The following is a 27,481-nucleotide window of genomic DNA, read 5'->3' on the forward strand; positions in this document are numbered from 1 at the left end:
CACATTTGGATTGCTGACAGAGCTACAGAATGCTTTGCAGAGCTACCCAGTGTGTTCCTTCTTTGATCTCAGACTTGGGAAGAGTTGTTGCCTAAAATGCAGTATCCGTTCACACACTCATTTGTTTTAAGTTTGTTTTTTAAAGTATGTTTTGTCCTGAGTTAACAGCATTGGAGGCTGAAGGCAACTCTTCAGAACAGGTACAGTCTCCACCCCTGCTGTGGAGAGACTATCTCTATGGATTAGAGAGGTGGTCATTTGCATATCCATTAGGTACTTGGCCTCTCTGCTGAGACTGCAGATGAGCAGTAGGGTGGCTAACTGTGGTAATGTGTATTTGTGCTTTGTCCAGGATTTTCTGTGAAGTGCATTGAGACTAGACAATCATTTGGCATCGGCCACCAAATGGGGCAAATGGGTATGGCTGACTTGGTTATTAATCTGTATTTAAAATGGGCCTATCCACAGGTCTGGGTGTCCATACGAACTGCATTGCTGAAAGTTATACAGCAACCCTGACTGGAACAGTGACTGGCCAGGCAGTATTACCTGCTGTGCCTGGGAAAAGAGGGCGCTTATTAGGCCTGATAAGGGAACTCTGCCTTTCTGAATATCTTTATTAAATACTTCAGGAATCACCCCCAAACTTACACTTCTACTGAGAGCATTGAGGACAGTCTGCGGAATTTTATAAGGGTGGGCGGCAGCATGCAGAGCTTCCAAGATCTAGCAGCTCTGGAGTAGGCCTGTGGAGTGTCATGTGTCAATTTTACAGAGCTGAGAAGACTGTTGTCCTGAGGCTTCACTGCTGCGATCTAAATGTGACCTTTGATGACTAAACAATGACTCTGGGTGTCAGTTGAGTATACATTGCACATGAATTGTATAAAACAGCACAAAATATCAGTATTGAGGGATTGGGCTTTCTACGACCTTTTAATGATGTAAAAGACCCCCCCCCCCATCCCATTAATTGAAAGCTAAGCTGTTTTCCTGTGTCTTGTTTGTCCTGAAAAGCAATGCCCTGAAACCACCCAAACTTTATAATAATTCCTCCTCCTAGACTAAGCTGAGGCTGTTGGTTGGGCTTGATAGCATCTGTGTCGGGCTTGGCTGCAGCATACATAAGTTCTTGAAGCTGCAAGTAGGTAGTAAATTGAATGTCACAGTGCAGTGGCCCAGTGGTAATAACTCTTCAGGTCCCTGCACAGCATCAGAATGTGCTCCTCTTCCTTCTTACACTTCTGCATCAACAAAATCTGTGATCAAGGCAGATAGATCCTGCTGGCTTTCACAGCTTCTTTCTGTGACTGTAAAATGTAAAAGTCTTCCTCCATTGAGCACAAAAATATGATTTTAAATATTAAAATGAGTTCCTGCTATCTAAGCCCTCTCCTCCTACCATGTGTGCGCGCACACGCCATATCACATCCTGGGAGAGATTGAGTATCCATAGACTAGACAGAGCAAATGGGTAGTGAAATACATTCCACAAGGGGAGGAGATCCAGACATCATTGCAAAGATCCAGGAGCAGGATAGAGCGTAGCTGTCCCAAATGTATCTTCATGACTTATGGGTTTTTTCTGATCTGACTCTCTGATAAATTCTCTCCCCTCAGCCCTAACAAGCTGTTATGATTCAGAGATTATTATATTATCTCGTACAGGAAGGATTTTGGTCTCTTGGGGCCTTTCTGTGCTGACAGTTTTGTAGTTTGAAAAAATGATAAACTCCTGTCTTAGAGAGTGAAAGTGAAAAACACACTGTTGTTCAGAGGAGGTCTAATTGCAAATGTTAAATACAGGGATAGCTGTTATGCTTGCCTAATCGAGGGCTCCTGATGTTGCACCCATGGAGCTGAACCGATGTTAGTAGCCATTTGGATATCTTGTAGTATCCATATAGACATTAAAAATTTAAGAATTTTTGAGGCAGCATAAAATAAACTGAATCCATCACTGAGTTAAACATACTGTACTGACTGTATTACTCTGATTTATATGTAATTCAAACCTTACATTTAAAAAAAAATTATCTGAAGCTGTTGTAGAGTATCCTGTCTGCCCCAGTGGAGCCCTGCAGAATCCAGGGGCCTTGCCACAGGCGTTAGGTCGAGCTTGCTGCGGAGCACAGAGGATCTGGGGTATAGTCCCTCTTCCTGAAATACTTGACTTACCTCTCAGCTGCTTTGCACATCTGTGTCTAGCTCTCTTCTCACCATGTGTGTTTTGTTGGGTGAATTTCATATGCTGGTGCTTGGAATAGTTATTGTCTCATGTTTCATTGTGCGTAAAATGTTAAATATTTGATGCTGGAGGCTTCAAATGCAAACTGGTTCTTCATTGCACCCAGGTCCTGCTTTCTTAGTTCATACTGGCAACCACTGATATGTAATTGATACGTTTTGAGCTCTTGCATATTGTCTGGCATATCACAGGAGTAATTAATTGAAAATCATTTGGACAGATGTTTCTTAACTTTCCCCTCTGAATCTCTTCAGCAATTGGTCTGTGCAGTGCAAACCACATTCTAGTGCAGGGGTAGGCAACCTATGGCACGTGCGCCGAAGGCGGCACGCGAGCCGATTTTCAGTGGCACTGACACTGCCCGGGTCCTGCCCACCGGTCCGGGGAGCTCTTCATTTTAATTTAATTTTAAATGAAGCTTCTTAAACATTTTAAAAACCTTATTTACTTTACATACAACAATAGTTTAGTTATATATTATATATTTATAGAAAGAGACCTTCTAAAAATGTTAAAATGTATGACTGGCACATGAAACCTTAAATCAGAGTGAATAAATGAAGACTCGGCACACCACTTCTGAAAGGTTGCTGACCCCTGTTCTAGTGATAAAGCCATGTGTGTCATTATGTCGGCATGTGAGAGAGGAAAGTGAATACATGCTATGCTGCCCCTTGCCAAACACAGGCAGAAACAAAGTTCCTTGTTTGGTGGGACATGTTCACTTACGTACCCTTAAAAGGTGAAGGAGGGAGTTGCCACTTTGCTTAGTACTTGGCAGTGCATGAAATGGTGTCACAGGAAAGTATAACCAAAGTCTGGTTGAGTTGAGGGTTTGGCATGATGTTTGATGGGAAAATAATTGCAGTTACTTTCCAGTGTCTGCATGTAATCTTCCTTTTTGCCATGCTCTCCTTGCAGGGCAGGCCCTGCTACCTCTTGGCCTGAATTGAGCGTTGCAGATGGCTGCTTATATACAGCCACTGCACAGTGCTCCTGTGCAAATGGAATTTATTTCAAATCCCCACCCTCCCCCCAAAATAAACCCCCATTAGTTTGCCAGATTCCATAGAGATGCCAAAAATACTTGGTCCTCTCTGTTTTCCTAATAATGGTATGAGGTGTTTACCCTACACAACACAAGTTTCTAAAGAGCATAGATGGGCCCCAAAGTGGTTAGCCATTTAAAGTGTAGCACATCTTATTGCAGGTGTTAGAACCTGTAGCTCCCTGTTCACTGTTGGATGATCATAACAATCTTGCTGTGGATTAATTTCAAACAGGTTTCCCCAAAAGATCACTGCATCCTTATAACTTTTACACCTTTACTCAGTTTTAGGTCTAGCCACACTACAGATCCTTGCTATGTTATAATTATGTGTATGAACACAGTTATTGCACAATATAAAGTTGTGCACAGATGGATAATAAAATCAATGTTTGTGTAGGTATCCTTGTCCTCCTGCTGTCCTACAGTGATGAACAGTGAACTACAGGTTCCAACAACTGTTAAAGGAAAGGAAATGTGTGGCAACACATGTAGTAAACAAATTTAGGGCCTGGGTCTCTTCTCTCTCTAAACATTGCTGTGGGGCAACCACATCACTTCGCTAATAGACAAACTTAGAGAGAGTTGTCGTCAAAATCAGGTTTTGTTTACACACAATCCTTTTTATTTGTGCTTTGTCGTTAATAGTCCTGTCAACAAGTTTATTTTATTTCATGATTATTATGCCATTTTCATTTGCTCTGTTAACTTGTGAGCCATGCTGTAAATATCCCCATGCTTTGTTAGGGTTTTCTGATCCTGAGTTAATATTCCTGTTGTGACTTTTAGTGAGCCTCAAAGAAAGTAACCTGTGGGAGAGTTGCATGTTTGATATGTTTTGTTATCCCCGTGAAATCATCATCATGCTTAAACCTGTCTGCAGAGTTCCTAGTTGCATTCAATCTTTGTCTCATATAGGTCTTTCCTTTCTTCTAGGACTGAATTTGCCCTAAAAGAAATCATGTCATCTGGAGGAGCTGAAGATGATATCCCTCAGGGAGAGAGGAAAACAGTCACCGACTTTTGTTACCTACTGGATAAATCTAAACAGCTCTTCAATGGCTTAAGGTTAGTGGATGTATAGTGCTACACAAGTGAACAGCAAATTACCCTCTCTTTCTCCGTAGGGACAACATTGTAACCCAGATGTTGGTGCATGAACAATGCTGAAGTTTGTACAATATACAGTGTGTACAGCAAACCAGGAGTAAATGGTAATTTCTTGTTTTAAAACAAAATAATTAAAATGTATATGTTGGGGTAAGGAAAAGATCGTGCATACACACATGTATTACGGTTCTGCATACATTTTTGTTCCGAGGTGCAGGAACTGAGACCAGTTCCTCTATATAAAGCCACTTTATCACTTTTATAGCTGTAAGAATTCTTTTCCAGCTTCCTACAACAGTGTGCACTCTGGAGTGCTGCACAGCCACTTCCTGGGCTTCTGAGAAGGATTTAGAGCTGTGGAAGGCCACTGCATGTAGTTGGGTCATTCTTTTATATCTCCGTTTACACTGGGCATCTGGTTGTTGCAGACTAAAGGCTGTTGTAGTTTTTCTTGTATTCTGGTAGGGCTTAGGACCTGCAACAAAGAATAAGGGCCCAACTGCACGAGGCACTGTGTAGACAAGTTGCAAAGAAGACAGTCCCTGTATTCACTTGTTAGCTGATGCAATTTGTACACGATTGTGAGTCGCAGCTAGTGTATCATAGCATAACTATACAGAGCAAATTACTGTGGTTTCATTGATGTGATGTTAATGTTACTGATGTAGGACTATAGGACTAAAGTGGGAATGTATTAACCCTCCCCTCCAATAGCCTATTGTTAAGTAAGACTGCCTATACATTTATAGGTAAGACCGCCTATAAACTTGCATCCACAAATTCCTTTGCAGAAATCTGTGTGGCTATTTGGGTTTCTTGTGTGTTGCCAGGATGGAAATGACTGACAGTTTTGTGGATGGAGATGGGATTCAGTTCTTTCCTGCTATATAACAAGTGTCTTTGTGAGTGGGCTTCCTGAATTGACAGTTAAAAAAGTGAACTGAGAAATACGGATGCTTGTGGGCTCCTCTCTCCAGTTCTGGTTCTTTATATTCAGGGACATTATTTTTTTCCATTCCCTTTACATTTAATCACCTTATAAAAGCAATGATTGGGCGGGGGCAGAGGGGTTGAGTATCTGCATTCCTTACCTTTGAATTCATTGTGATTTTTTTTTTCCGTATTTGCTTAGATTGTAAGCTCCTTGAGGGCAGGGCTTTCATCTCCTCTGTTCTGTACGTTGCCAAATGCGTTGTTGGAGCTCAACAAATGAAGACTAACTTTTCTAGTTCAGAAATGCACACTGCCTAAGAAGCTGCGGATCCAATTTGCATGTGCAGCTCTTATGGTTTTATATAGTGCCCATCTATTAAAGAATGGGTAAGTATGTCTTAAAACTTGCTGGTGTGGAAATTCCACATGCCTGATTGTTGACTGACCCCAGGGTTCAGAACACTTTTAAAGGTGCAGGCAAATTCTAGGAGTCTAGTCTGACTAAACAGACTCGTACCAATTGTGCACTTTCACAGTATTTTTCTAAATAGATATTTTTTGCATTAAATGTTGCACATGTTAGCCACCCAGAGAGTCATAGAGTTTAAGGTCAGAAGAGACTACGAGAAATTAGACCGAAGTATTACAGCCCACAGGAGCCTAACTGTTATGTACCACAGGTAGAGAACAGGAGAGACCGAGGAGCACCAATGCCTGTGGCCCCTGCAATGGGTTATACACAAATAGTCCCAGCAAGTGATCCACACCCATACGCTTGCAGAGAGAGGTTAAAACACCCCAAGGTCACTGCCAATCTGACCTGCAGGGGAAAATTCTTTCCAACATATGGCAATCAGAGAGGCAGCGTGGCTTAATGGCTTGAACATGGAAGTAGAATCTTATCCTAGGTCTGCCATAGGATCCTAGTATGACCTTGGACAAGTCACATCACCACCTCTGTGTCTCAAAGTTCTCCAGCTATAAAAGGAGAGCAATAATATTTCTTTGCCTGCCTCCCAGGGGAGTTGTGGTGGTGTATTAGGTAGTGTTTCTGTAAAGTGCTCTTAAGCAGTGAAGCACTGAATGAGTGCTAAGTGTTATAGCTGCAGTATAAAGCTTAAACGGAATCCATGAAAAGCTAGTTACTGATCAGTTCTGTTCTTTCAGTCAGCTCCGGTAGAAGGTGTGTACTGGAGAGTCCGTTGTGTGCTAGCAATGTATCTTATTGAATCTGTTCAGTTTTCTCCCGATTGCCAAGGTGACTTTCCAAAGTCTGCTTTACATACGGTCTTCTCTCTGCATGTTGTTGGCTGCATCAGTGGCACTAACTGTCTTTCTTCCTAAAGCCTTAACTGAAAAGACTTCTAGCTATGCTGTTGAGTAAAAGAGCCTGTCAGGGTAATGGCTCTGAATTCTGACTTGCCTTTTCATGTCTATTTGCAGTGTTTATTCGGTATACTACGTGTTTTAAAAACAAACCTTCAGCCATTTTCCTTACAAGCGCAAACTGCCCCCACTCCCACCCCTCTCCAACAGTAAACCTGGGGCAGTTAGGCAACTGTCTTTTACAAGATCACCTGCATGCTGCCCTGGCCCCATTCTAATTTAATAATGTAGCTGACAACCCTGTGGTAATGAGGTGGCATATGCACTATACTGGAAACACTCTAACATCTTGCAAAGCAGCTCCATTCACCTTGCTCCCAAGGAACTCTGGTATGCACCAGTTCTGAAACATTAGCTAAAAACGCTCTGAAGTTGAGCAGGTTGTCTTTCTAATGTGAGATTTGCACATCCTGTACTTCTCAGAAAGAGCTTAGGGCTTGTCTACTTGGAAAGTTAGCATGGAATTAAGTAGGGTGTGAATTTAAATCCATTACATTGCAAAAAAGCACTTATTGTGGAACGGGTGTCTACATGGGGAGTTAGTGCACAATAGTTATTCTGCTTTAAATTCACATCCTACTATATTCCCCACTAACTTTCCCATGTAGAAAGCCCTTATGTAGCAATCATCCAAATATCGGGAGCATAGATTAATATCACAGGGGTGTGAGAACCACACAGAGGAGTCTTCTTCTAAGATGGGTCAGCATCTCTTCTACTGATCTGGCCAGCTGAAGCTCCATTTTGACATATCTGATTAGAGCAGATATGCGACTTTTGCCAGGTGGTATCTATAACCCCCTGTTGGAGCAGTCGGCTGGCTAGTTCTGTCTTCTCTAGTGGCTACTGTTTGCCTGGCACATCAGCAATAAAAGACTGTTAGCTCCAACTTACAAGCCAGAAACACATATGTTAATGCTTTGTCCTTCTCTGAGTCAGCATATATAAGTATCGAAGCGTGCTTAACAAATATCAGTGAATTATCACAACACCTATGGGAGCTAAGTATTGCCCTTGTTGGAGGGGGAAAGTGGCACACGGAGGGTTAAGGTACTTGCTGAAGGCCACCCATTGTGTCTGGGGCAGAAACAGAAATAGAACCTAGAGTCCTTGACACCTTGTTCTGTGCAGTTACCACTAACCCAGCACTTCTCAGTCAGTGGGATGCAATGTGGGAAGTGGGTGCCGAAGAAGTAAAGTTACATGAGCAATGAAATCCTACAGGCACTCCCTCTCCCATTTTGCTGCCGCCTCTGCCATCACCACCTTGGCTCTGTGCTTTCACTGATTCCCAATCATATAACAATCCCTCTTTGCTCTCTTCTTCCCTCACACTACCCATTGCTCTGCACTAGGGCTCAGAAATGCGTTTGCAAGGAATTGTAGAGCCAATTCTGCAACCACTGAAAGTATTATTCTCCTGTATCTGAACAGGAAACAAGCACCCCCTTCCACTCCAGCAGACTGATACCCAAAGCAACAGCTCCCAATACTCCATCAACATCTTCCATAACTCTCAAGCTTCAGCACCGAAAAACAACCTGTTGCTTCTTTCTAGGCCCAAGATCCCACAATCCGACTCCAAAGGATTTTTGGATATGGTGGCTTGCAAGATGACCTGAGCCTTTTTTAGGTTGTGGACCCAGACAAGCTGAGAAGTACTACATGAGACTGTACTGCCTCTCTCCTTCTAAAGCAAGTCTTCCTTTGCTTTTTAAAACATTTTTCTTGGGCTACTCTATTAGTGTTGACCCCTTAAACCATTTTAATTAGTATATAAAGCAATCTTCCCATTCTGTGAGCATAAAAGTGAGCTGGGTGCAGCTTTAAGGGTCAAGGCTGCAGAGTTTTGTTGTTAAAGGCAATAATTGTAGACTGTGATTTAGGCAACATGAATTCAGGAATGTCTGTCTCTGGTAGCTGACAACATGCCTTTTGAGCTTGACTGTATTTCCAGAGTGAAAGCATGTTGCTAATTGACATCAATATCTGCTGGTTTACGTGAAAGTTAGGCTGATTGCCTAGGCTGAAGTCTGAAGAATGTGTGGCTTCTGCTTCTCTAGTGTGCACTAAAGCAACTGATGTATAGCAGATCTGGGATGTATTTGAAGGTCCAGTTTTTTTATTGATTGCATTTACATAGATGTTGAAGTCAAGCACGTTCGTCTAAATGTCTTAACCACTCAGTAGCTGAGGGAAGGGCATTGTGCAGGCAGCCATTGCCAACAGATGCAGCCTGCAAGTTTATGATCAAAATCTTTGAACTGGCCACAGTGGTAAAAGAGAGAGTCAAAAAGTTCCCACTAGTAGTCATTTGCAGCACATCTGTTAATTCTACATTGTAGGCAAAACTCAATAGTTTTCAGGTGGTGTGGGAGGTCAAAAGTGGGGGGGATTGGGATTCAAATGTCTCACAAGATAAACTATGGCTATGTTTGAAACCTTGCCACGTAGTACACCATCTGGAGGTGACTTTGAGGTTCTTTAAATGAATTGTCCAAAGGGGGTGCCATGAGCTAAGACAGTAAATTGGTGGATTAGACACACTTTTAAACAGGTAGATGTGGCATGTCCTGCACCTTAAGGAGCAGATTCTGCAAGGTGACTTGTCACCTCATGTCAGAAGGGGCAAGGCTGGACAGGACAAGCAGCGAGGCTGGGTTGGTCGGTCTCATGGTACTAGTGATTATATACATATTTTCATTTAGCTGATTGTCGACTATCCTTTGAGATGAGATGACCCACACAGAGAGCAATACTCTGCTACAGAGTATCTGTCTGGCTGTGTGGGACCAGGATTTCAGTCACTTAGAAGAAATCCTGAATGCGGCAATGAGAGAGAGATGGCCCACTGTTGTCGAAGATGGAAACTTTTAAACCAAGTACCAAAAAGACAGATTCCAGCTGTTTCCATGTAAACCACACAAAGGCCAACATTCAGCTTGACATTTTACTGAATTGCAGAGCTTGCCCATGACCTAAAGCGGTGTATTTAGGTGGATTGGAACTGCACTTCTCTGCAAATTATCTGGGTTCAGAAGCTAACCCCACTTAGTTGTTGTTTGTTTCTTGGGCCAACGAAACTGAGAATCAGTGCTCTCAGCCCAGCCCTGGGGGAAAGCTCCTTGTGCAACTTAACAGGGACCCCTTTAGCCGAATAAATAGCTTCAGAGTGAATCTCAGCCAGTCCTTGCCTAGGATGGTGGCTGACAGTGGACTTCAGGTTCTTCACTTTATACCTTCACCCTAAATGGCTGTCTGCAGTAGCAGAGAATTGCACAACCCAGAGAGGCAATCTTGAATCCTAAGGTGGTGATTAATAGGTAAAACTCTGGTGAAACAGGAGTCATGAATCCCAAGTTCTATTCTCTGCTCTGTTAATGACTCCCATGTGACCTTGGGACAAGCCACTTTTTTGTGTGCCTCAGATAACATGCAGGCCATGTTTGAGATTACTTTGTTTTTAAGGGGTGCAGAGTTATTTCCTGCTGGCACAGATTCATTTTCATGCCCAGTACACAGCTAAAGGTCATTACTCAAGCTAACCTTATCTGTAGAGCAAGCCCTGACAAGGGTCAAATCTAGAATTATCCAAAGCAACTAGTAAAAGTTGAAAGCCTTGCTATCTTGTCAAAGGCAGTGAAAGATGCTTCAGGAATTTTGAGGTGCTTGTGGGATAGTGGTTCAAACTCTCACACTGTGACATGGACATGCTTGTTCCAGAATGTAGGGAATTCCCTCTGGGCTGATGTTTGTGTGTTAGAAGCTTTGTTATTTCTTAACTCCTTTTGTAGAATCTCTTGAGCAACACTTATCATAGCCACTATTTCCCTGGCAATTCTTACTGGTCTGAGTAATACTGTGTGTTGGGGGCTGTATGGACTGCTGATACTCAAACACAGATGGTTAGCAAAGATGTTCTCTTCCCTTTTCTCATAAACTATTGATAATCCTACAATTTACTGTGTGAATTGGATTTCCAAACTCCAAACAAACAGCCTGTGCTGCAAAATATGAAGGATAAAGCAATGGGAAGCGGACTAGCAAAAGTCCTCACTGACCTTATGCAGCATCCTAAGGAAGCAGACTCTGGTATGGAGAGATCCCGAGTCCCAGGTTTCTCACTTGGCTTCTGGCACCATATGTCCCATCCTGTCATGCTTAGGTCATAGCATGCTTGTGGCTGTAGCCCTTGGACCCTGTAGAGAATAAATCAGAACTTCTTGTGTCTAGGCACTTGATGAATGTTCAGGCTCAGAACCCGACAGACACTGGGATCTGCTACAGTACCATTAAGTGTCTTCTCTTTGAAAAAGCCTTTGGTGCAGCTACATGCTGTGTTAAATTTCCAGCTGATTGATGGAGGATCAGGATTTTGATACTGTAACTGGTATGCAGGGGGAAATAATCCTTTCTCACCTAGCTAGATAACAGGAAGTAGAAAAATACCAATGGGTTTGAGCAATCAATGTAAGAAGATGGACTCCAGTCACCAGGTTCAGACAGACTTTCTCAAGGTGATCATTGATTGTACTTGAATATGCCACTGCATGGGTTCATCTGAAGTAAAATACACAACGAATGCAATCACCGTTTCACCCACAGTGCTCCTCACAGCTGCAGTTCCTGTGGGCATAGGGTTTGTGGTGAAGCATTGCTATAACACATCTCTGTGTGGTACCTGCTGAGCAAATTACCTGTCCCCTTCTGGCTTGCCTGGAAAAGGCTTAGAGTGTCCTCCTAATTCCTTATCTCAGCACTGGCTTCTCCCTGTAGGATAATGCATGCATTGGTACATGCCTGACCTGCTGTTTGACTAAGGTGATGGCTTCTGCTGCTTTGTGGACAGGGGCTTCACCCACAGTGTTTCATGCTGGGGGTTTCCTTCCTGAAAATTCTTCTGGGCGCTCGAGCTGCAGAAAGCCAAGCCTATGGCTGTGTTGGCAGCTGTTTCACTCTTTCTGCTGCCAGAATGGCAAGGGCCCAGCCTGCCACGTCTTTGTTTCTATAGCATTTCCTTCCTCTCTTCCTAATTCAGTTGCCAAATACAGCATTTGAGAAAAACCTGTTATAAAGGTTGCTGCTCCAAGTATATTTTATGCTCTTACCAGTGGGTAAGGGTGATGCTTCCTTTTTGTGACTGTAGCTGCTAGAATTATTTGTATTTGGGTGGAGTGGTGTGTGTGTGTGGCACTTACCTCCCTTAATAAACATCTTAGCAATACATTTAAAAACTGAATTAATTGCAGATGTCCCGGATGCTAGGAAGTGCCTAACTGTGGGATTGCCAGCCTCTGCGTTGCTTCTAGTAGTCTCACTTGTTAAATGTTGAGTTCAGTGCTATGGAAAGTGAGAGATGCTGTCCTGGAAGAGCTTGCAGATGTTTTGCTCACTGTGTGGCCTGCAAGAACGTGCTTTACTGGAACAGATGGTAGCATTTTTCTGTTTCTCCCAGAATTCCAGTAAGCTGCGCACTGCTTTTCAGGGACTCCGATCAAACCTCCTTTGGTTTTGTTCTATACTAGCTGGTGTGGCTCTTAATATTATGATATTTCCTCATATTTGCTGTGTAAACGTATTAGGAAGGCAGAGCCCCTCTCCCAAAGCTCAGTCTAATCATGGACATGAGACAATACACTAGAGCTACAACAATGTGTGTGTTTGGGGTGGGGAAGGGAATCCAGTGAGATAGGTGGGCAAGGGTGATAGAACTAGACATGTGTCTAAATTGTGTGCAGAGCAGCGAAGTGTGTACAACTCCCACCCCCATCCACTCTATGCTGCACGCTGTCCAACACGCCTCCATCTACTTTGGGGTTGCCAAGTGGAGTGAGGACAAAGACATCACCTTGCAAATACTCCACCCCTCACCTTCATACAGGTCCATCTCTTCCCTTATTCGCTCCTGATGTGGGCCTATCGAAGGCTGTGCTCCCATTTTCCCCTTCCAGCTCATCCTCCTTAAGTCAGCTGGCAGTGTGTCTCAGGAGGAGGGCCCTTTGTTTGTGTGGCGCAAGAGGGTGTGGGTTGTAGTACTTCTACTGTCTGATCCCTCCTCCCCAATAAGATTATGGAATCAGGGCCTTGTCAGCCTCTAATCTGGGGTGCTGCCTCTGCCCCACTGAAGCAGTGGTGTTGACGTTGTTGGTGCAGTTTCTAGCTCACTGTGGCTTGTTGGTGAGGAGGTTGTGCCCCTTGGGGAGTTACTGCACAGTTCTGGTATCTGGGTATGGGAGGCAAGGGGTGGTCCTGGCTGAGTGACTGTATGATTGTGAACAAACAAGTCCCTTGGGCTTCACCCCACAGTGTTACACATCATTCTGGAAAGGTTCTCTGTTGCATTCAAGTGTAGCTTTTGCTCCTTGCATTGCTGCTGCAGGCCTGCTGAGAATCTCCCTGGATTTTGTAGGTCTTTTACTCAGTCTGAGCCATGTCCCTCTGTGACAGCTTCCACGTGGGGTTAGCCAAAAGGAATATTCCTTAACTCACTTTCAACCAGTGCAACTCTGGCCTCTGTCAGCAATGTGGTTGAAACCGCTGATGGAAAATGAATTATTGAACGCACAAGATGAAGTGCTATACCTCGTAAAGCAGATCATAGCAAGAACTGGGGAAAACTTCCACATGGGGCCTAAAGTTCACCACAATTTTATCCATCATCTGTTCCAGTGCAGTACACGGACCAACAGACTACACCCATAGTGTGTGCCATGCCCCAGGAGCAGTTGTGGGATTTCACTCATTCCTATTTCGCGTTAGAGATGTCAAAAATCTGAATTTTTAAAAGCATTCGTTTACCATTAAAATTGGAGGGCTTAGTAGCAAACTCTAGATAATGACTGTCTGTCTTTTCTCTGTCCTCTTAGTCAATCACTTCAGCATATTTTGCCTATCCTTCAGTGGTTGGGACACTCCTTTCTTTGCACCATCCATCCCATATGGCAAATCTGTCTGTCACTCCTGCGTCCTGCACTGTGGTTTGGATGGCGTGCATTTCTGGGTTAGGTGCATGGAGAGAGGTGAAGAGAAGAGGGAGACGGCTACGGCTAGCAGGAAGGAGAGTAACAGGTTGTCGTTGATTCCCATTATGCTTTCCCTTTGAGGGCAGTTCTTGACAAAGGCAGCATGAATGATGTGCAGATCACAAGACAACAAATGGGGGGGAGGGTGGTGATGGCAAGAGCTGCTTTTCCCTGCAGAACAGTGTTCGGCTGTGCTGTGGTGTTGTACTGTCACAAATGAAATTCTGTTATTATGCTGTCAGGATGTTATCAAAAGTGATGGTGTCAGTTTCCATGGAGACCCTCCTTGTTCCCAGGGGAGCCCAGGAATGGCATGGTACCTGGCTATGTCAGCTGTGATTAGGCTCTCCTGCTGCTTGAAATGTACACGTGCAGATACACAGGAATTTCTAGAAGTAATAGTGGCCCAACATGTACCTGTTGCAAGGACAGAAGTTTTGTAATAGGCCATTAATCAGAGAGACTCCAAAGCACCGAAATAGCCAGGAAACTTTGGATTTTCTAGGAATGCTTAGACTTGCACAGAGATGCAACATGTACAAAATAGTGAGGGGTGACCCATAAATTCAGAGTGTTACAAGTAAAGAATGTAGTATGTGAATGCCTGATTTCTTCCTTGTTTAAAGCTACATTTTCCGCTCACTTTGTGGTGGATGTGAAATGGCCAAAATAATGTGAAGAGTACTTGGGGGGGTGGGGGGGGAAGGAGGGCTTCTTCTAGGATCTCCCCACTTTAGCCTCCTGCTTACACTAACCTGTCATCCTGGCCTGGTAGGGCAGAATTACTGCTGCTGCTTGGTCAGCTGGAGCCAGGGGCGGTCACTGCGATAGGTGTGAGGAATGTTCTCAACCCTGGGGAGGATGGGGCCGGGGATAAAGCAGCATGAGGATTGTAGCAAGGGGCTTGCTTTGATGCTCCACAGCTATTCCTTGACAACTGGGGAGTCTGTGGCTGGAGAGAATGCTTTAAAGTTTGGAAGGATTATGATGATTCAGAAAACAAGTGTTAAGATTCATTAAGATTTCCTGAAGCAAACTTGTCCTGTTTATTGCATGAGGTGTCCTGAAGCTCAGGCTGCTTCTCACAGTATTCCTCTTGCACAGTAGGCCCTGTGACCATATGGAATCCCCCTCAGACCTGACTCTATCCACTTGCTTCAGACCCTAGGAGCAGCTAACTTTGAGTCTGGCAGGACCTGCTTTCTGGCCAGTTCCTGCCTAGCTTCTCAGGCATCAGCAGCATCACGATAGCAACAGCTGTTGAAATGGCTTTTCAGGCTGGTAGGGGATCACGCCAATAACTGATTCACTTTGCATAAAATGAGTCAGCCAGTTTCCCTCATGCTGTGTGGGAAATAGAGTTGGCTGATAAGCAAAGCAATATTAATTTCCTATCCCACTTGGGGTGCTGTTAGAGATTAGACAACAATGTTGCTCCTTTCTGCTGTGGAAATCCCACTCTGCTGCCTTATTCCTTTTTTTTTTATTCCTCTAGAGAGCCTGGCATGATCAGCAAGAGGCTGCATTCCTGTAGCCATCCCTTCCCCTGTGCCTCCGGGCTCTGCTCCCGGGAGGGGAGGGGGACTTCTTGTAAAAATTAATCATAGGCTATGTAGTGGCAAGGGAGAGGCGATGGGGTTTCCTTCTAATGTTGCAACAGCCCATCTCAGGGGCATTGCTGGACTCTGTTAAAGAACTTTGGTCCTGGGAGGTTGCAGTTGTCCTTCTTTTTGAAGAAGTTGGGGGTGGGGCTTCAGAATGCCTCTGTTTATAGAAGGTATGATCTGCTATTCAGTATGTAGAGTAGGTGAACCAATTTACTCATCTGGGATAGGGTTCTCTGAAAAAATTCTTGACCGATTCAAGAGCAACTAAATGTAATGCCTCCTTGAGTAGCTTTTCATGTGGGCTGTATGCCTGCCTTGAAATTCAACACAAACCTAGGGTGGAATGTGTTGACTTCAAGGGGCTAGGATATTTGTCTTCTCCATGGAGTTCATGCCAAGCTCCTCGTGATACCCTCACAAAAGGCTCTTTGTTAGGGTGATATTAAGGTTGGGAGCATGTCTGGGTAATTTAAAGATTAAAATCCTTATAATGTAGCTAAAAACAAATACATTCAAAAACATGGAAAGTCACAATAAAGGTAGCAAAACCACCTTAACTCTGCCTCCACAGTGTGTCCCATGGAATGTGAGTTCTGCCATTTTGTTTCTTGCATAGGTGTCTCCAATAGTAAGTGTGTGATGCTGTCACCCCACTCACCTTTGTTCTGTTCATATAAGTGCTGTAGTCTCTCAATCTGAGCCAATGAGGGTTGGGTATGGGCATATGCCAGCTGACTCCAGTGACGCTTGGATAACTGGTTTGCATATGGAATCATAGGGCCTAAGACTGAGAGGTATTCAACTGTCTCAGCCACTTTGCAGGATTGGGCCCTTGACGAAGAATGGGGAGAGCCATTTGTCTAATCCAAGATTTGAATTGGATTATTCTTGATTTGCCCTTGCTGCTTATTTTTGGAGACATTGTCATGGCATCCCAAAATACTTTTGTCACATTAAATCTCAGTGAAATGCAATTTGTGGCCCCATCCTTCTATCAGACATTCCATGTCCTTTTGTGTACACTAAGCATTGTGCTCCCAGCCTGTTAGTGTATGGGCAGGTCTTCACTACAGGGGAGGGTCGATTTAAGATACGCAAATTCAGCTACGCGAATAGCGTAGCTGAATTCGACGTATCAGAGCCGACTTACCCTGCTGTGAGGACGGCGGCAAAATCGACCTCCGCGGCTCCCCGTTGACGGCGCTTACTCCCACCTCCGCTGGTGGAGTAAGAGCGTCGATTCGGGGATCGATTGTCGCGTCCCGACGAGACGCGATAATTCGATCCCCGAGAGATCGATTTCTACCCGCCGATTCAGGCGGGTAGTGTAGACCTAGCCTAAGTCTGCAACTAGAAGGGTGAAATCTCCTTTAGGGCTATGAGGAAGTGGGAAGAGAGGCTCCAGGTGAACTGGCTTCTATAGCCTGTTTACAGCAGAAGTTCCCAGGAGGAAATATAGGGCAATTTCTCAGGGCAACCTCTCAATGCAAGCTCTTAAATCCTTTTTGTGTATTAAAAAACGCAGTCTGACATCCACAGGAGCTTTGAATTAAATGGCTATTCTCTCTGCCTTGGAATAGAACAGGCGTTAGGAAAATGGGCCTGCCTCTTGTAATTTAGGGAGGGGTCTATAAACAATTGTTTCGTACCAAAGTTACCCTTGCACAGCACAAGCTCCAAGGAGATTTGGCTTATGGGGCAATCACTGGCACCGTTTAATTTCATTCCACGGACCATTAACTTCCCATTTCTGCCGACAGTAATAGTGGCTGCATAACATAGTGTCTAAGAGTAACCAAACAATGATGTGTTGTACCAAAGTCTCCTCTTTTTTGGGCAGAGCTGAAGTCTCCGCAGTATGTTCCTGACTGTGGATGATATTTAGTATCTCATTTAGAATTTGGTGCATATAACTGCTTTTGTTGCTGTTTCCAGTCGCCTGCTTGAAAGCGTAGGAGCTGCAAGAACCCTGCCATTTCCTTCGGGAGTTGTTTTCAGGGTTACAGTAAATATGTAGAGAGAGAGTCTTGTGTTTTAAAGATGTCAAGAGACCTGACACCTTGTGGTAAAAGGACACATTCACAGAGCTTGGAATACATGAATTCCTTTCCACTCTCTAAATCCTGCATCTATACACATGCACACGTGTGTCTGCATCTACACAGCCCACCACCATGTAAACACATTCTGTGAATTCACACGTGGCATTAGCTCCCTCCAGCTGTTGCTGTACTTGCATATTGTGACAGCCATCCCCTAATTCCAGCCATAGCCGGATGAAGCAAGTACATACATAGTAATATGTTGTATGTATTATAAATGCACAGTCTATAGTGATACGCTGGTAGCTAAAAGCCTTTGCTGTTACACAGGTGTAATTCGTAAAGTTGAGTTTAAAAACAACAAAAAAACAAAAATGACCAAGAACTTAAACTGGTGGTAACAGACTGTGAATCCTAGTGAAGAATGAGTCTGGTGATATTCCGAGCAAAAAAAGCTCTCAGCTGTACTTGTTGCTGTTTTCCATCACTTCATGGTGACCTAATAGACAATCTAGACTTCAGAGTGATTTTGGGGGTTATTGTGCATGCTGGTTGTTTGATTTGTGTGTGGGTTGTGTTGTGTTGGGAGAGTTGTGTGTGTTTGTGCAGGTGAAAATGAGGAGTGTATACTGCAGTGCAGGGCACTGTGTGTTTGGAGTGGTGGTGTGTGGGTGGTTTTGAAGAACTGTGGCAGTTCTTTGCTATTAGTCTTTGCTCTGAGGCAAAAATACCTTCTTAGCCCCCAAAAGGCTCTGTCCCAAGGACTGGTGAATGCTAGCTGGCACCAGCCTATCCTCCCCTCCTCTGATACTAGTGTTGCCTTGTAGATTATATGACATTGCATGGGGTGAGTGGTGGTGATGTCAGGCAGTTCAAGGCACCAGATCTCTGCATTACTCTGCCATTCTCTCTCATTCTCAGTCAGTGATAAACTGACCCTTAGCAAATATTCAGGTTGTTGTCCATGTCTGTCTAGGAATTGTTAGTGTTAATGAAATGCCCAGTCTTGTCTATGCAGGGGCCAAAGAATTCTGCCTGAGTGTAAGGGGTAACAACAGAAGAATGGGTGTGGGAATACATGCCCCCCCCCCCCCGTCTCTCTCTCTCTGAGCAGAAACTGCTTCATGAGTTGATGACCCAGTTTAGTCTGGTGTCTCGAGCAAAGTGCCACCTGCCCTAACACTGCAGTGCTAGTAGGAAGTATGAACCCAAGTACTGGCCTGCAGCCTGAACCCAGGATCTCTTCTGTCTGTATTGCAGCTGATCTACCCACAGAGACCGAACATAAACTTGCAGGTGTGGACTGGTCATAGAATATCACAAGTCTTTTTTTTTTTTTAAGAATACAAATGTTAACTTTAAAAAAACAACCACCCAAACAAAAATCTCTGACTGAGTTTGCGTCTCACATCCTGGGCTGATGGATGTATTCTGCAATTATTCTGCATTTATCTGTTGCAGAGATTTGCCTCAGTATGGGCAGAAGCAGTGGCAGTCCTATTTTGGGCGAACCTTTGATGTTTACACTAAACTCTGGAAATTTCAACAGCAGCATAGGTAAGAAAATGCTCCTGAGAACCATCTTCAAATAATTCTGCAGTGTTCTTTTTGTATTATGGTAGTGCTCAGAGGCCTGGACTGGGGTCCGATTGTGCTGTCCCAGCACAAGGGGAGACAGTCCGTGCCCTGAAGAATTTAAATTAATTTAAACCAAAAAGTTGCATATAATCTTTTCTTTATGTAACCTTTTTTTAAAAACAAAAACAACTTCCCAGCCTGCTTACATGCACACTGCCTTAACCTGCTGAAGGTCTCTGCAGTGCACCCGTGCCCATGTGGAATGGATGCAATGTCTTGCTGCTGCACAAGCTCTGACCTTTCACACCTCACTGTACCCAGCTCTCTTGAGTGTTCTCAGGAAGCTGCGACCCTCTTTCATGTTATTTGTGAAACACAATGATCCCTCCAGCTGTCACACATTTTTGGTGCTGTGGAATCCCTTGTTTTGCAATGTGCCCCTCCTAATGTGTGCACAACTCTGCCAGAGCTTGCTTGTAAATGCCATGTTAGAGTATAGAAGTTTTTCTCTAAGGGCTGTTGTTGCGAATACCCACGTAAGTAAGGCGAGCAGGATTTGGTCTCAGAATAGTGTCTTGACCTGGATTTGGATGGGTTGCTGTTCTGGGAAATGCATGGGATATATTAATACTCTCCCTTTTCTCTTGCTTGAAATAGACAAGTACTGGACAATCGATATGGATTGAAGCGGTGGCAGATTGGGGAAATTGCCTCCAAGATTGGGCAGCTCTACTACCATTATTAGTAAGTGAATCTATTGCGGTGCCTGCTGGAGACAATGGTGTTGCTCATGGCCCATGCAGCACACATGGTGGTAGTTCCAGAACAATTTCCTTCCTGAGCCAGCAGTGTAGGATGGGGTTGGGAGGAACCATGTGTACTCTCAAATGACTGCACCTTGGTCTACGCTACAGAGTTAGGTTGACGTAAGGCAGCTTATGTCGACCTAATTATGTCAGTGTACCCACTACAGCCTTCCTCCATCCAATGTAAGTGCCCTCTTACACCCACATAACTTTGCCTCTCTGAGAGATGTAGGGTGTATGTCGGTGTAGTTAGACACTGCACTACTTACATCGGCTGTTGGCTCTCATTCTTGTCAATTTTGCAGCTCCATACTGGAGCAATGAAATTGACAAGAAAGCCCAGCTGTCACTGGGGTGGGTGGGGGGTTCCAGCTAGAGCCCAGCTGCTCTCCGAGTTCCCTGCTCCCAGTCAGGCTGCGCCCTCCCAGCTCGGAGCACAGGTGCTCCCTGGATCCCCGCTTCTGGTTCCCAGACCAACAGCTGTCCAGGCTCTCAGCCCCCGTCACTGCCCCTCTTAAGTCAGTGGAAACACTCCTGGTGAGGACGCGTACAACCAACAGAAAGAGGGTATTGTGGACATGAACCACTGTAGTAATTACTGCAGTAGTTGTTGGTTGACTTACGTTTCTAGTGTAGACATGCCCTCAGGAGTGGTACAAGAAAGCCCCAGGAGGGACCACTCACAGCATTTGTTACCCAACAAGATTCATTGCAGAATCAAAAAGTCAATCCCAAAGATGACCCTCATGCCCAAATATTATTCTGCAAGTTTTGTTGATGGTGCTAAAGGTCTGCCTCTTTGACCTCAAGGGTCATTTTAAAGTCTTCCATATCTGTTGCATTGACTTTGCATATTGATTTAGTTACTAGTTTGGGATTTGAAATTGTTGTTCCCCTTAAATCTCCCATGTTAACGTATCACCTGTACGTATGGGCATGAGGTACTGACAGCTGATCTTTGCTGCTGGCTACTTCCTTAGACTGTCTGAAATAAAATTGAAGCGCTGGAATCTCCTCCAATCATGTGCTGGGATTGGGAAACTTGCTTTTTTAATGTAACACTCACTTGAGAGAGAGCATGTTTTACCCACTCAATCATCTTGTGTGTCAGTGGCAGGGGTAGGGGTGACAGGACCCTCTACATGGAGCTGTGAGGTAATATGTTTCTCCCACAGCCTGCGGACATCTGAAACCAGCTATCTGAATGAAGCCTTCTCCTTTTATTCAGCAATTCGACAAAGATCATATTACTCCCAAGTCAATAAAGAGGACAGGTATGACTGCACCAGCATCTTGTCTCTTTCTCTTCCCCCCCCTTTTTTTTTTTTTTTTTGAGGATTAAAGTGATGAGCAGAAGCAGCCTTGAATTGTAAACTGCGATTAAGGGAAAATAACTGGGGTAAGAGCAGCTCTGCAGAGGAAGTCGTTGTTAATCCTAACAATCCTGATTAAACACTTTATTGTAGAACCACCAGCCATGTCTGGAGACTAGAGGAATTAGCAATTGGGTTCAGCAGCAAGGAAGACCTTCAGCTGCTCATCTGTGTCCTTCCCAGCCTTTTTTTATCAGTGCTGTCACTGGGAATTACCCACATAGTGTTCTAGAGCTGGGAGATTAACTTGCTCATGCAGAAACAAAGTAGAGGAAATAATAGGCCCCTTTATTTTTACTTGAAAATTCTCCAAAGTGCAGTGATGTTGGCAGTTTGGCAGCCTTACCACACCTGACTAGGGTAATGTGGTCCTCCCCATTCGTTAACTATTCCAGAAAGCCTGAGAGGTGTGCTCCTGTGGGGAGCAATCCGGAGCAGGGCTCATTCAAAAGGATGCTGCGAGGTGTTGTCTAACACTTCAGGCTCCCAAGCGACTAGGAGGATTCAGTATGAGCAGACACTGAACTCAAGAGGTTCTTGCTGTCAGTCCTGTGCTCTGGCTGGGAGGTGAGGTCAGTGGCTAGTTAGAATTGGGGAAGAAGTGATCTGGATTGACTTTTGAGAAAGAGATTTTTATACTGATGATCACGGCAATATAGAATTGCCTGCCAAGTTTGTGACAGGCACTCAAGAATTTTGGACTTGGTTAGCAGGACCTAGAGCCTTACTGATTTTCTGAGCATACCATCTGAAAGTCTGCAGATAGACTAAACAGCCATTTTAGTGTCCTTTATTGTTGGCCTCAGATCTTAGCTTATTTTTCCTTGGAGAATCTCCTCACTCCAGTCTGGGTGTCTGAGCTCATTCAGACTAGATGTGATTGGCAGAGATGTCCTCTTTAAAGACTGTGGCAGATTTATTTTACAAAGGTGAAAATGTGATAAGACATTGTCTCATAATTGAACTTGCAGATGTTGAATGTTTTGTTCTCTCTGATGGTTTGACTCAGTGGTCCAGAATCTCATTTGTGATCCATCAGCAGATAACACAAAGGAGCCAGGTTCTGACCATAAACTGGCAGAAAGCCAGTAGAGCCAGCTCCTGCACCAACCACCCACATCTCACATTAGAGTAGGGGATGTGTGCGAGGCAGCACAGAGCTCTGCTGATCCTTAGCTGATGTGTGGGGCCCTTTAGGGATTATGCCCAGCAGGTCTAAATAAGAGCAGCTCCTACGTTGCTTGAATTCATGCTAGGGTCAGCACAGATCATCTTTCCATGACCACTGCATTGGTGTTTTCTTTTTCAGGCCTGAACTGGTGGTTAAGAAGCTGCGTTATTATGCAAGGTTTATAGTGGTTTGTCTTTTGCTCAACAAAATGGATGTTGTGAAGGACCTCGTAAAGGTAAATTAATGATATGAGGACAATGGAAAGTGTACATGCCCATGCAATACAGGCCACTAGTCACGCAGAGCTTTTCTTCCTGCATTTAATGGGATATTATGGCATCCAGGATCTCTCTCTTTCAGTTGAAATCTCACACATAAGATCTCAGCTGCTGCTGTTCCTGTTAATCTTGCAGCTTTAACTAAACCTGGCCTGGGATCTGCAGTGGGAGGAACAACATCTTGATGTGTTTTGGTGTTCTGTGCCTCATGTAGACGTAAATGACCTGAGCACTTGACCAAAGAGTGGTTTTGCCATTGGTGGAAGGCAGATGTCATGAAGTTGGATTTGGATAAACCCCATACAGTGTGGATGTGAATATCCCACTTGTTTCAGCTGTCTGAATGTTTGGGGATCTTCTCTCTAGCCTTGTGCACCTCCCTCCTCCCAAGCCAGTAGCTCCCACCTCTCTCTCTGACCTCAAAAGTCTCCATGACCCTCCCTCTCCATGAAATCCCTCCCATTTTGATTCTGTCAGCCCTTCTGCTCAGCACAGTGCTCTGTTCCTTTCCAATCTGGTACTTGGAATCTCTGAGGTGTTCCTTGCAAATGAAAAGCATCTATTGTGATCTTCCAGAAACCAGATTGGGAAAGACTTGAGACATTAAGGGACAGGAAAGATATAGAATCTGTGTGCGCGCATGATGGGGGTGAGGGAAAGACTTACCTTTCAGAACTGCTTCAAACTTTGGGGGACAATAGATAGATAGGGATTAGGATACAGACCAGGGTATGTCATCGAGCAGCAGTGCATCTTCAATATGTTTGGAGTTAAGGGAATATCCTGGACCAAATTAGATACTTCGTGTTTAGGGAAAATGTTACACTCCAGTGGCCTGCTGTTTTCCACTTGACGAGATCTAACATAAAGGGAAAACATCCAAGTAGGCATGGGTGCCTGGAGTTGGGTGGCTGTTTCTGACAATAGTCTTGCTTTCCAAAGAGTAACGACAGGAACGCCAGACTTCCCCAAGAACCTTCCTACACTGCTGCAAGCTACGTCCTGGTGTTGGCAGTTTTCTGTAAGCTGCATTGCTCTTTGCCTGTCTGGATCCAATGGGACAGACACCAAAGAGCTGCACAGCACAAACTAGCAGGGGGGCAGCTGGAAAGGACAGGCCATTCACTTACCGATCACTTTCAACAAGTTCAGGAACCTTAGATTTGAGTCAGCCCTTGTGATAGCAAGAATTTACACTAACCAGTCTGATCGCGTTGTGCAGGTGTGCCAGTTAATTTTGTGTCTGAAATGAGTGCCCTCCCTTGCTCTTGGGTTTGTTTGAAAGGTGTTTGTGTTCTCAGAGTGCAAAGTAAGGGTACCTGGAGTCCTGTCCCCTGAAGTAGCACATGTTGACCAACTTCTTGGCCATGTTCCAGATTGGATATGGCCATGTGGGTAATGATAATTAAAACTTCTATAATTAGATTGCTTAGATGTCTCATCCCTGAAGTGCTGAGACCGCCTTATTTATGAGAGATGACTGCCTTAACTTTCAAAAGAGTTATTCATTATTCCTCTTCCTTTGGACTTTCTACCTCAGGAATTATCTGATGAAATTGAAGATTACACTCACCGCTTTAACACTGAGGACCAGGTGGAGTGGAACCTGGTTCTTCAAGAGGTGGCGGCTTTTGTTGAGGTGAGAATGAAGGAAACCTTGGTCTCTGCAGTTTGTTCGAAAGTGTCCTTCATAAAAAGCCCTCTTGTTTTAAAAGTAAAACATGGGAACTCGTCACTGCAGACTGTTCTCTGAGGCCGTGCCATGGGGAGCAAGCTAGTAAGGAATGGTCTTGTGTGCAGGTGTGCCACACTCCTCTCCAGTCTGCTGATGAAATATTCTGCAGTAGCTGAGCTGTTAAGGAGACATCTGTGTCAGATCTGCTCAAGCAACATAAAGCTAGCAGCGAGTGGAAGCGTGAGGTTGTGACCTGCTGTCTCCCCACCTCTCTTCTTACACCTGGTGTTCAGGTGACACTGGGATCAGAACACAGCCATTGGCATAGTAACTGCTGTAGAAGGGCTGCCAGCTACAGGCCCATCTTTGTGGGAGGCCTGCTTCTGACTGTATTAGTAACTTCCAAATATATTTTGATGCTTGCAGTACTGGCATATTATTCTGGCAACGCATAAGCAATATGTAATGGAAAATACAGTATAATCTTGGCAGTTATACTGGCAGTATGTCTTGGCATAACTGTAATATTGCCCTTTTTATGTCTTGCTACAAAGAAAAATGAGGATTTCTTCTATAAAATAGGAGACAGTTTCCTACTTTCCTCCATTTGTACAATGTGTATGCACATACATACGTACGAATACCCGCGCCCCAGTATTTAATCATTATTAGATTGAAATGCTGGACTACTGTTGGCTTGTTTCTTTCATTATTTCTCTCTATGAAAGAGGAGAAATGTAAATAATGCAGGATTTTTCTGCCATGTAGAAATGTTACCAATTATCTGCATGGGCTGCATGTGGATTGCCTGCTGTGCTTGTGTTTAGTGAAGTTTGTTTCCCCTGATTCTGGGAAGCGAAGTCAAATGGCTTATCCTGCATGGGTACATTCTCCTCTCAACTGCACTTAAAGTGCTAAACACAAATATTTGTGTTTAAATATCCAAGGTACTTTCTTCTAGTCCAGTGTTTCTCAAACGGGGGCCGCCGCTTGTGTAGGGAAAGCCCCTGGCGGGGAGGGCCGGTTTGTTTACCTGCCCGGTTCGCTGCTCCAGGCCAATGGGAGCTGCTGGAAGTGGCGGCCAGTACGACCCTCGGCCCGCGCTGCTTCCAGCAGCCCCCATTGACGTGGAGCAGCGAACCGCGGCCAGTGGGAGCCGCGATCGGCCGGACCTGCGGAGGGGCAGGTAAACAAACTGGCCCGGCCCGCCAGGGGCTTTCCCTACACAAGCGGCAGCCCCAGTTTGAGAAACACTGTTCTAGTCCCTAGGAGCAGCTCCTTTTCCAAGCTGGAATTGCTCTGCGGCCTTAGGATATAAAAGGCAAATTATTAAAACAAATAAAGTAGTCTTCATTTCAGCTATGGGATGTCTATTATGAGTGACAGGACATAGTCCCTTTTGCTAGTGGTCGTGGACCCTGTGGGTGTCCTTGGAATTCATGCTCTGTGCTGGTTTATCTTTCCAGGCAGATCCTGTGATGGTTTTAAATGATGACAATACCATCGTAATCACCTCCAACAGACTGTCTGAAACAGGGGCCCCATTGCTGGAGCAGGGAATGATCGTGGGACAGCTCACTCTTGCAGATGCATTAATTATTGGGAATTGCAATAACCAGGTAAAGGAGACTACAAGGAATTGTTTGTATGTTCAGTCTTCAATTGGAATTGAAAACAGTTCATTTTTTTTCCTGATTCTACTAAAGGAAATTGCAGAGTCCAAAAGAGGCAAATACAAAATCTTTAGCAATGATGTTAAGAGTGACTGTAGATGAGCTGAGAGTTTGGCAAAACTGAGTGATAACCAACAAGAACTGTCCTTTCTGTCCTGTTCTTTCGAGTGTATGTCCCTATGGGTACTCCACCATAGGATGCGCTCGCATCCGAGTGCTCTTGACTGGAGAATGCAAAGCAGTGTCCGCCTTGTGACTCCAAATGAGGGTATATAGGGAGGCCTGGACCCACCACCACTCAGTTCTGTCTCAGCCGGCTGCAGCTCGATATGGAGAGATTGCATGTCCACTCATTCTCAGCTTCCCACCTTACTTAAATGTAGTGATTCTTAGTGTCCCCTCCCCCCGCCCCCCGTCTTTCAGTCCTCTGTTTTGGTCCATTAGCATTCTGGGTGATGCTGAAGACCCTGGGATTTAAGTCCTGCCAGACCTGCCTCAAGTCTTTTTCACTCTAGCGATGGGCATTTGAGCTGCTTCAGAGCCACCCACATCCCATCGAAGCGTAGGGTCTGTGCATTGTTGAAAGGTAGTTTAAAGGTAGCAAAGGCAGAGAGTAAGCTGAAGCGCCTGCTAATGGAACACTCAGAAGCCCCAGTGGAGGCTGTTCGCTTCCCCCACCATACATCAACCTCAATCCCAGGGTGCTCCGGTGGCTGTTGCAGCTCCAGCAGCACCTCCAGAGGCTAGGACTTCCGAGAAGAAGCCTCATAAATCCCACTCTCAGGAGATCTCGCATTCCTCAAGGGGTACAACTGGGTCTCTGTCTGATTCTGGTACCAGTACCGCACAAGAAGCAGTATGAGAAGTCTTCTAATAAACAGTACATGCAGCCATCTCCCTGAGTACCGACTCACACCTCTTGTGCATTGAGATGCACGCTGGCCTCCCACTCATGTTCCACTGTCAATGCCTTCCCTGCACCAGAGCTCTGAGGTCAGAAGTTCCTCTACAAGCCTCTCTGGTACCATGCTTTCCTTTTCAGCCCAGACCCCTTCTCCGGGTTCCAGTACTGTCCAGACTTCTGGATACCATAGCCCACGAGCACTCTCCAGATTTCTCTCCACGGAGGACCTCTTCTATAACTGGAAGAACCAGAATCTCCCCTGTTACGGTCCTCTAAACGCTCCATCCCCGGTACTGCATGAACACCTCCAACCACAATCCTCCCAGACTGAACCTCAGCTGGACTCCAGTCCTGGCACCTATATCTTATGTTCCCCTTTTCAGCCCCAGGGATGATACTGCTTTCGACTCTAAGGTCCTGGTACAGGGCTCTTTCTTTTGGCACCATACCATCACACCTTGCTGAGTCCATATACGATCTTATGCTGATGACCTTTGGGCTTTCCAAACCCCCCTGAACTGCCTGGCACAGTCCCTCCAGATCCTATGACAAGAGGTCCAGGAGTCTCAACACTCCTTGGTGGACATTCTAAATATCCCCTCAAGAAAATTGCTCTCCCAATCAATG

At 44.8% G+C, this 27,481-nt stretch overlaps 1 protein-coding gene across 2 annotated transcripts in view; it reads left to right on the forward strand.

Moving 5' to 3' along the window:
- Positions 1-27,481, forward strand: part of SCAI (suppressor of cancer cell invasion) — a 93,712-nt gene that overhangs the window by 41,571 nt on the left and 24,660 nt on the right. For both annotated transcript variants that reach the window (XM_026657329.2, XM_026657330.2), the window contains exons 3-9: positions 4,233-4,364; positions 18,858-18,953; positions 19,632-19,718; positions 20,956-21,054; positions 22,463-22,559; positions 24,143-24,241; positions 25,744-25,896. In XM_026657329.2, coding sequence (XP_026513114.1) covers positions 4,233-4,364; positions 18,858-18,953; positions 19,632-19,718; positions 20,956-21,054; positions 22,463-22,559; positions 24,143-24,241; positions 25,744-25,896 — 763 coding nt within the window. The remainder of the gene's footprint in view (positions 1-4,232; positions 4,365-18,857; positions 18,954-19,631; positions 19,719-20,955; positions 21,055-22,462; positions 22,560-24,142; positions 24,242-25,743; positions 25,897-27,481) is intronic.

Source organism: Terrapene carolina, unplaced genomic scaffold (genome assembly GCF_002925995.2).
Source record: "Terrapene carolina triunguis isolate 2854851 unplaced genomic scaffold, T_m_triunguis-2.0 Scaffold238, whole genome shotgun sequence".
In the NCBI taxonomy this organism is placed as follows: Eukaryota; Metazoa; Chordata; order Testudines; family Emydidae; genus Terrapene; species Terrapene triunguis.